This window comes from Trichosurus vulpecula, chromosome 4 (genome assembly GCF_011100635.1).
Source record: "Trichosurus vulpecula isolate mTriVul1 chromosome 4, mTriVul1.pri, whole genome shotgun sequence".
NCBI classification, from domain to species: Eukaryota; Metazoa; Chordata; class Mammalia; order Diprotodontia; family Phalangeridae; genus Trichosurus; species Trichosurus vulpecula.
In genome coordinates, this window is record NC_050576.1 from 4,256,531 (window position 1) to 4,266,412 (window position 9,882).

Consider the following 9,882-nt stretch of genomic DNA (forward strand, 5'->3'; position numbering starts at 1 on the left):
CTCCAGTACTGAGCAGATTACTTCTCATTGTTCCTTTTAATGACCGTGGTCTCCCTGAATCTAGGACATCTACCAGACTACACCAGCTTCCTACTTCTGCTCTAACATGAATTTTAAGATCCTAGGTTTGTTTCCTAAGCTGACCTTTCCCTCTGGCCAGGTCGTCTGTAGTGTATTGTCACTAAAACACCAAATCTTTTTCTCCTTCTACTGATCTTCAGTCAGTATTCTCCACTGTCCCTGCACCACGACACCGTAATTTGACTTTCCTGAACACAGCTTTCCTGTAGAAACACGTCCCACTGATTCTACTTATTTATTCTGTCTTTTGGAAGATGGCACGTTCTCTCATAGCCTCAGTCATGAGTCTATCTCATGAAATGGAATGAAAGGAGCTCCTCTCCTCTCATGAGGGGATCTGTCCAGTTGAACCTCTTTATTACCTGGATGTACGGAATTTCTTTCTAGAGATCCATGAGCTTTTCTTGCTGACTCTCTCCTTGGATACTGTCAATGTTTGGGCTCCACCAACTTTTGTCACACCTGTAGTTTTCTATTGGAATTGGCTCGGCAAACCTGACTTGGCAGTTTTGTTTTCCTTTCTCCTTTTCTTGACCGTCCCTCTTCATTTGATTTCCAAGGCTACTGCCAATTGAGTTCTTATTATCCTGCTATGAAGCCTTAAAAGTCTATTTGTATAGGAATTAAGGTACTAGAATTCTCTCATGCTTTCCACCGTCTGCTTCACTCGAGTAGCCCCTACCAGAGAGTGTTCCTCTCACTCTGACCACGAGTAAAAAGTACTCACTGTACTTTGCCTTAATGCACACAATCGCTGATATTTAGATAGAATTTCGTGCTTATAAAGTCCCTTACAGCTATTAGCAGATCCATGCTGATATCCAAGTGGGTACAAGCATTATTTTTCCCACATAATGAATAAAGATCAGAAGCATAGAGAGGTCAAGGAGTTGACCTGAGACACCAAAGCTAGGAAGTGGTAGTAGAGCCAACATCCTGCCCCAGGTCTCTTGACTTTAAATTCTGATTTCTTTCGTAGCAGAACTGTCATATTGAGACATAAAACCTTGTTTTGTACTTATTTTAACAGTATAACCATGACAGAATGTGAAATGTACAATTGGGTGAAAGATGGTTAAGAATTCAATTCATTTCTACCTTGAAAGTATATCCTCGAGAGGTGACTGATAAGCATATCTCTCATCATACCCAACTGTACCTTGTTATCAGGTTTATAGCTACTCAGCAGTACGGTCATTGTCGCCCCAAAATGCACTTGTGTTAGGAAGGAGCGGCCATTGTTTTACCCCATTTTAACACACACAAATCTCCCTCTGGCTGTGGGGATGTGCTGAAGTCCATTTGAACTGGTACAGAGAACTGATAGTTAAATTTTCCATATGAACATTTACACCTACAAAATCACAAACACAACAAATCAGGGCTTGACTTACTGAGTTGTAGACTGTCTAAGCCTAAGAAAATGATACAGAAAATGTTCATGCTGAAGAGGAACTGAAAAGTAAGTCTGGTGTACTTTTTTTTCCTCTCAGAGACCTGGTTGTTAAACATTTACTAGTCCACCGACAACTGTGCTGAAACAAAAAACAAACAAACCGCAAAAACCCAAAGGGGCAATAAGCGCAGTGCTAGACCCCATCAAACTTGGCAACTGGACAGTGATGACACAAAGTGAGAGCGGGGGTAGTTGAGGGGTTTGCCAACTGAGCTCAGTAATGGACTGTCAGTAGAGCTGGTCCAACCATTCTGGAAAGAAATTTGGAATTATGGGAATGATGTGACTAAAATGTTGATGCACACTGTCTCAGAGGTGCCACTGTGATGGATATTAGTGAAAGAAGTCAATGACAAAATTAAAGTCTCCACATACACCAACATATTTACATTAATATTTGTAGCAACAAAGACTCAGAAATTAAGTAGGTGTACATCAACTGGGGAATGTGGAGAGAAGAAATGGTGGAGCCGATGAATACAGAAGCATGGGAAGACATGTGAAACACTAGAAAGTATCGTAAGAGCGACCAGGACGATAATATATTCAATGATTAAAAAAACAAGGAAAGAACAGCAACCAAAGAACTGGAATGGCAAAATGTTAGTGACCAAGTTTGGCTTCAAATGAGAGACGCTAAACGAGACAGTGACCTGTTCCCTTTCTGCGAACGTGGGTGACCCCTGGGTGTGGGAGGCTAAGGAAATGCCAGATTTTTTTGATGACAAGGTTAGTTTTGCTGAAATTTTTTCTCTTCTTTACGTATTTTGTAATAAAGGATGACTCTCTGGAGTGGAAAGGGGATGGATACATCGAAGAATGCGGGCATTATAAAAACAAAGACCCCTAAACCTTGCCTTGAAAATTAAAAAGCCAGGGATATTTTCTTATCACACAGAGAAATAGTCATCCCAATAGTTTGTGTCTGTTTGTTTTTCGTTTTTTAGCTAGCATTAAAGAAGCTGGCAAAGAGGCTAATAGAATGTTAGGGCTAGACACCCAATTCCAAGGAATGAGGGAACTGTGTTCTCTCTACTGTTCTCTGCCCTGATCAAATCTTATCTGGCCCATTATGTTCACTTGGGCCCCACATTTCATGAAGGATTCTGATAAGCCCGAGAGCATCCATCAGAGAGTGACTGGGATGGGGAAGGACTTTGACTTCGTGTCTATTGCGGACTAGTGGCAGGAAGTGGGGCTGTTTCACTTGGAGAAGACTTAGGGGAGGTGTAAGACTCGTCTTCAGATATTTGGAGGGCTCTCATCTGGAAGAGACATTCAACCTGTTCTGTTTGGTCAGAGGAAGGAGAATTAGGAAAAAAGTGTAGAAACTACAAAGATGGAAAGATAGGCTTGAGTAAGTAAATTAAAAAGTAAATAAATAACTGGATGGATGGAGAGGTAGAGGGACAGAGAAAATAAACTTCCTAAGAACTAGAGATATACAAACTTGGCATGGGCCCTCCCAGGAAGGAGAATGTCTTCCCTTCCATGGAGGTCTTCAAGCAAAGGCAAGATGGCTGTTCATTGGTGGGATGATAAAAAGGATCCCCTAGCTTTAGGTCAGGCTAGAGGTTCCACCCACCTCTATAGTTTTGTGATTCTCTTATTTTGGGCACATAACTAAGTTTACTGCACTTCTAGAAGGGAAGAAACTAAAGGCCCTAAAAAATAGCTTGAAGTTGGCATGAAATAAAAAGATGACTAAAAGGTAGCAAACTCTACATCCCTAAATAGCTACTGAAGGTCATTGAGGCTGTGTAGTGCAGCACCCCAGGTGGCAGAGCACCCCAGGTGGTGGAGCACCGCAGATGGTGGAGCACCCCAGATGGTGGAGAGGTGGAAGAGCATTGTATCCTCGATCAGATACGGGCTCTGTATGGAATGTTTTAGCTTAATTGTTTCTTTGGGAAAAGGGAGAATTCAGTCTGGTGGTAGATGAGACATAACAGATGAAAAGATAGCAATAAAGCAGATTTTTAAAATATTAGCGAGGCATGTGTGTTATTTCTTGATGTTTTGAAAGGTGGGAAAAAGTCATTAAAAAAGATATTTATTTTCCTTTCTGATTGTCAGTTTCCCACTGTCAGCTCTCCCATTGAGGAGAAGGCTCTTGCCTGCTCCCTGCCTGCTCCCCCCACTCTCTGCCCACTTCTTACACATCTAATGTCTCTTCGTGCCAATGAAGTGAGTCAGCAGGAGACTAGACCCTAACGATATTTAGCACTTTAGATTCATCATAGTACATTTTTTGACCCAACTTTAATAACTAGGATGGGATTTTTTTAATGGAAGTTACTTTTGTGGTTATATTTAGATACTAATTTTCATTTCCCATTGGCTTCTGGTGAAATGTTTCTGTTTTGATATATGCAATTAAAATATTCAAGATTTTAAAACTCATCATTCCCAGGAGAGAAATTTAATTTTCTCTCCTTTTGCCTGTTCTAAAGTAACAGCGTGTGTCGAACTCACTGCCAATTGAACACCTCCCATGTATTCTAAAATCCTAAGCCCAATTGACTTTCTAATTTCCCCTTACATTCATTGTCATCAGCCATACCATCCAGTACCTTAACGGATCCTAATGAGTTCATAGAGCTTGTCAGGGCATGGATGGAGTCCCTAATTAAAATGAAGCAGTTATTATGAATGTATTGCTAATAATAAATTCTGGTAGCATCTAGTGTGGGCCATTAAAAATGGTGGTTCTGCACCCAAAGGTTACTTTCTTTCTTGTAGCATAATGAACCTCTTTTTTTCAACACGTCACCTTCTACCCAGAAGGGTACGGCGTTTTGTGATCCAGTTAAGCTTCTTTCTGAGGACCCTCCCCTTTTCCGAGCCGACATCCACCGTAACCCCAAAGGCCGCTTATTAAAATAGAACACTTGAGCAGTCGGCAAAAACGGGTGTGTCACACACAACTGTCCCAGCGGCACACTTTTATTAATTTATTTATTAATTTAATAACTATATTTTTGGGATATTCAAAGGAAACTCGAGAAGGTAGAAAGAAGGTTATGGATTGGAGGGATAATGGAGGCATACTCTCAGGATTCCCAGTTTTTAGGTATGGAGCTAGAAGGGATATTCAAAGTCATCAAGCCCAATGCCCTCTTTTTAGATGAGGAAGCTGAGGCACAGAGAAGTGATGTGATTTGCCCAAGGTTACCCAGCAAGTGAGTGAGGCAAGATTCAAATCTAGGTCTTCCTAGCTTCAGGTCTAGAGTTCTACCTTTCACAGACACCCCTTCTCCAGGATGAGGAAAGTGAGGATACCGAGTGACTTACAGGGGTCACAAAGCTGGGAAGTATCTGAAGCAGAATTCACTCAGCCACCTGAACCCCTATGATCTGACACCCAAAGGAGCTATTCGGAGTTCTTGACTAGCATTGAAACCTTCCATGCTGTTCCTCTTTGATCCAGACAGGATTTTCTTGGTGCAGAGTCAATCAATGAGTATTGCTGAAGCACCTCCTATGTGCCAGGCACTGTGCTAATCACTGGGATACAAAGAAAGACAAAAGACAGTCCCTTTTCTAAAGGATGTCACAGTGCAGAGGGGCAACAGCATGCCAGAACACCCTTCACAAACAATGGATTGGAGAAAACCACAGGGGGAAGCAGCAGGAGTAAGAAGGACCAATGAAGAAGTTTGTTAGAAGGTGAGGCTTTGGCTCATGCCAAGGAATAGGACTGACAAGAGTTCAGGCAGGAGGGACAGCCTGCGCAAATGCCCTGAGTGGGGAGATGGAGCTGGAGGCAAGGAGGCCAGTCAATGGATCACTGAGTCTGCTGGAGAGTGTCAAATGTAAGAACACTGGAAAGGTAGGAGGCTACTACCTTAGGAAGGGCTGTCAAAGTCTAAAAGAAGATTACCCAATTTTTCATGGAGGGGATAGGAGGTCCTTAAGTTTACTGAGTGTGTGTGTATGTGTGTGTGCACATGTGTCTGTGTGCATGCATATGTATATGTGTGCTTGTGTATGCACGCATGTGACATGGCTAAACTTGCATTTTAGGAAGATCACTCCATCGGCTGAATGGAGGATGGACGGAGCAGGTAAAGACTTGAGGGAGGCAGCTCCCTTCCCTCACCCCAGAAGCACTACAGTAGTTCAGGTGTGGGGCTAGGGGGGCCTGCACCAGCCTCTACCATGGTCCAAGGACAGAAGCGGTTACACATAGAGCTATTAGGAAAGTATATTCAACATAGCTTGGGAAATGATTGCAATTTTCTAGTGAGAAAATGTCCTCTGTTAATGATGATCAGAAGCTGCTCTGAAACTTAAGACAAAGAGTTGTCCAAGGCATGAAGAAGTCATGATTTCCTCAGAATCACAAAGGACAGAACTTGAACACAGATCTTGACTTTGATACCAACTTTCTGCTTCTTTCCTTTTATCTATCTACTTATGAGGCAGCCTGGTGCCACAGTGGATAGAGCGCCAGGCCTGGAGTCAGGAAGACATAATTTCAAATCTGGCCTGAAACACCTCCTAGCTGTGTGACCCTGGACAAGTGACTTAACCTTGTTTGCCTCAGTTTCCTCATCTGTAAAATGATCTGGAGAAAGAAATGGCAAACCACAGCAGCACCTCTGCCAAGAAAATCCCAAATAAGGTCATGCAGAGTTGGACATGACTTAAATGATTGAACAACAACAAAGTCTATCTATAACCTCTTGGCCATTAATTATCTATCATCCATCAATCTCCCTGTTCAGCAGAAATGGATGCGTTGGGATTGGCTTCATCGGACGGAATGCCGGCCTAATGAGGCCAACGCTTCTTTGGAATATTGGGCCATCTGACATGAAGTGGAGAGACGGTAGAGACCAGACCTATGATTTATTCACATAGGGAAGTCCAGGACGAGGAAACTCCCTCCACCAAAGCAGATCAATCAGAACGTTCTTGACAACCTAAAATCTTAGAGAGTAACCAAGAGAACTGAGAGGGTTAATGACTTCTCCCACTGTCATATGGCCAGCATGAGTCAGAGGCAGGACTCCTACCCAGGCCTCCCTGGCTGCAAGGTTGGCTCTCTCCCCATTATGTCACACTGGTGACACACAAAGGAGACAGTCCAGGGGCATCCCAGAGCGGTGTCAGCATTATGAATATTGCCTTAGACCATGGAGGACATCATGTGAAGCAATTCTTCCCTAGGCCATAAATCAAGTCCATTTCTGGCTCTTATCAACTCTGTTGACAAAAGTCTTAAAAGCATTTTATCCACAGAGATTTTATTATCCAGATAGGAGCACTGTATATATGTCACTGTGTCTGGGGTTTGCTTTTGAAAAAGATATAATGCCGATGGGTCCTTGGTTAGTACCTGTTTTCTGAGAATAATAAAGGAAAGCTGATTCTAGACAACCCCAAGTTCTTGCTGTGGTCCCAGGGCAGGAATTCCATTTTTCAAGGGGACAAGGCTCAGTGGCTGAAGGCCCCCCAGTTGACAGCCAGCCTCAGTGACCACTCTAGAATGAAGACCAATTCTCTAAAAGATTCTCATAGCCGGGGGTCCCTGACCCTTTACTTGGATATGTTATTCTTTCCAGGGTTGTGATACTACCCCAGATGCACTTCTTTCCTGCTTCCACAGAATAAAATCTGCTTGAAGCCCTGAGAGGTTATGACATACTCTCATGGGATTGCCTAGCAGTGCCCAGCTTCCTGAAGGGTTTGTCAAAGTTGGACTTGCCCTAATCACCAGTGGAGGACAGGGCGGTCAATTTGCTACCACCATTAGGGAAGTGAGATCACACTTCTTGTGGCTGGTGTGGTTCACAGCATTCCTACAATGGGCTATAAAGTAAAGGAGTCAACACAGTTTTCCTCGGCTTTCATTTCCCCCACTCCTTTCTAACTGTAACAAGGGGGAAGGGTGCAGAGGAGAAAAAAGGGGAAGGGAGGGGATGGGAGGGAAGAGGAGGAAAGGAGAGGAGGGAAAAGTGGAGGGGAAGGGAGGGGAGGGGAGGGGAGGGAACAGGAGGGATAGGAAAGCCCAACTCCAACCCTTGATGACCATGTGAACTTGGCCAAATCATCCAACCTCTCAGGGGTCTAGACACTTCTCTAAGATTATAAACTGAAGGAGAGCTGATCATCTGCATGGGAAGAGGGAGTTAGCTCACAGGGAAGGAAGCAAAATCACCAAGCAGAACGTGTCTAACAAGGGCCGCAGCGCTGCCTGTGGTGATCTGATGGGGGCCAGGGCCCAGGACTGTGCAGGCCAGGCAGATGCAGACAGTTCTGAGCTGCATGGATGGAGGAAATAAGCACCAAATTATATCAGAGTCCCTAGAGTCTCAGGGTCCCTGCCTTGCAGAGCCGCTAGAAGGCTCCCATTTGATGATGCAGGCAAGGCAGTCTGCAAAATGTCCAGTACTTTACCAATGTTGGCCATGGATCATCATCTCCAAAGCCAGCAGCCTTTTGAGCCCAGGAGAGCCAGTGTGATGGGGTGGGGTGTCAGGAAGTGGATCCAGGCCCTACCTTGGGCACATACACGATGTGTCCCCACCTCTCAGAGTGACGATCCAAGACTCTGCAGCTGCTGTCAAGTCAGCTATAAGCACTGATGGAGGGAGTTTCCATAGTGAGAGTCCCCATTTTAGAGGCAGCGTCCAGCTGGTTCCTCCAGGCCACTTACCTAAAAGCCTGCTTCAGTTCTGTCTTCTCCTCGTCTCGGAGGCGCAGGTCATCTTCCAGCCTCTCTGTTATAATGACGTAGGATTCGCTGACTTTTTTCTTCCACTCATCTAGTAAAGGAAAACAAATGGGCCTGATTTGCAATTGTGTTCTGCACAAAGCAGACACAGCTCATAGCACACTAGTAATCAAAGCCTTGCTTTCCATACTCCATTGTGAGATACCGAGTTTAGATCACTGATTTTGAATTTTAAATGCAGATGTTTATATTTAAAATGCAATCCTACTGAATGGGAATAATTAAGGCCTCATTTTATTTTGGATAATATATTTACTCAGAAAAATCGATTTTACTTATTTCATTTGATTTTATTGCATTTTAATTATAGCTATCGCTGGTCTTAGAACTGAGTTTGAGATTTTTAAATACTAATTACTTAAGAATGAATTATTTTTAAATCCCTAGATTCAGCAGTATTCTGACTCAATTTCAATTACATTATATCAAGATAATAAAACGTACACGTCCTGTCCCCCCCCCATTTTTTGTTTGTTTGTTTCTCGGCTGACCTTTCAGAAAGAAATGATCTGAGTTGATCTAAATACTCCTCCACAGCATCTTAACCTTGACCTAAGGTGGAAACCACGCTGCCTCCGATTCCATTCAGCACATAATACTTTAGAAGAATTTGGCTAATTACCAGTGCAAGTTTGGGTCGGTCTGGATTTGTAATTCCCCATCAGTTGGCTTTTCCGCCTTGGTCTCAGTGAGGGTGTCCCAGTAATGCGCTGTCTTGCTCGAGTGTGGTGACAATCCAGTAGAGAATAACTCTGATAGCCTGGCTAAAAATAACCTAGGAGCCAAATGGAATGTCATGTCATGATGACAAAAGAATGAAACCGCGTGTGCCCTCAAGTGTAAAATGATAAAGGTAACTAATCAGCTTGCTTAAAAATGCAGCAGCAAAAAAAATAAATTGCACACAATTTAATGGGGTTATTTGCCTCCATCAATTGATTGTCTATCCACACTCACACATTATGTGCTTTTTCTTATACAGATCATGCTGAAAAGTGGTTTAGCTGTATCTAAGGCTTTCAAAAAAAAAGTCATTAGAACCACGTATCTTGACTATCAATTCCTCCCCTTTCCTATCACAGGGACTAAAGCAAGAGAAGCAGGGGATCAGACGGCACACTTTGGCCTTGAGTCCCTGGGCTGCTAGGCTAGAAGAAGACAAACCACTAAACAGAAGGTGTTGTTGGTGTAAGTACTAAGAATCCTGAAGGTCTGTGAGAAAATAGAACAGTTTCATGCAATTCAACATCATTTTTATGTATGTTTGTGTTTTAAACTAGGTACACGGGCTAGTGTCATCTGCGCACAGACAGGGTTAACTCACTAAAGGGAAAGGCAGCATGGTGGTCGGGGAGGGGCAGGGGTGGAAAGACTTGGAATCACTAGCATTTCTAGAGATCTTTAAGGTCTGCAGAGTGGAACAGAGTAGACTTAGGACAATAAACAGAAGCAAATGATTATAGTAACCTTGTGTTTGACAGATGTTAAGATTTAAACTTTTGGGATAAGATTTCATTATTTGGCAAAGATTGTTGGAAAAACTAGAAAGCAATTAGGCAGAAATTGGGCTTAGATGAGTATCTTACACCATTTACCAAGATAA

The 9,882-nt window shown here is 43.1% G+C and overlaps 1 protein-coding gene across 1 annotated transcript in view; it reads right to left on the reverse strand.

Moving 5' to 3' along the window:
• The window catches only part of LOC118847934 (serine/threonine-protein kinase TNNI3K), a 394,003-nt gene extending 385,014 nt beyond the window's left edge, over positions 1-8,989 (reverse strand). Inside the window, exons 1-2 of the mRNA XM_036756639.1 lie at positions 8,902-8,989; positions 8,202-8,310 (exon numbers count right to left, since the gene is read on the reverse strand). Of these exons, the coding sequence (XP_036612534.1) occupies positions 8,202-8,310; positions 8,902-8,941 (149 nt within the window). The 5' untranslated portion in view covers positions 8,942-8,989. The remainder of the gene's footprint in view (positions 1-8,201; positions 8,311-8,901) is intronic.
• Positions 8,990-9,882: the final 893 nt, after the last annotated feature.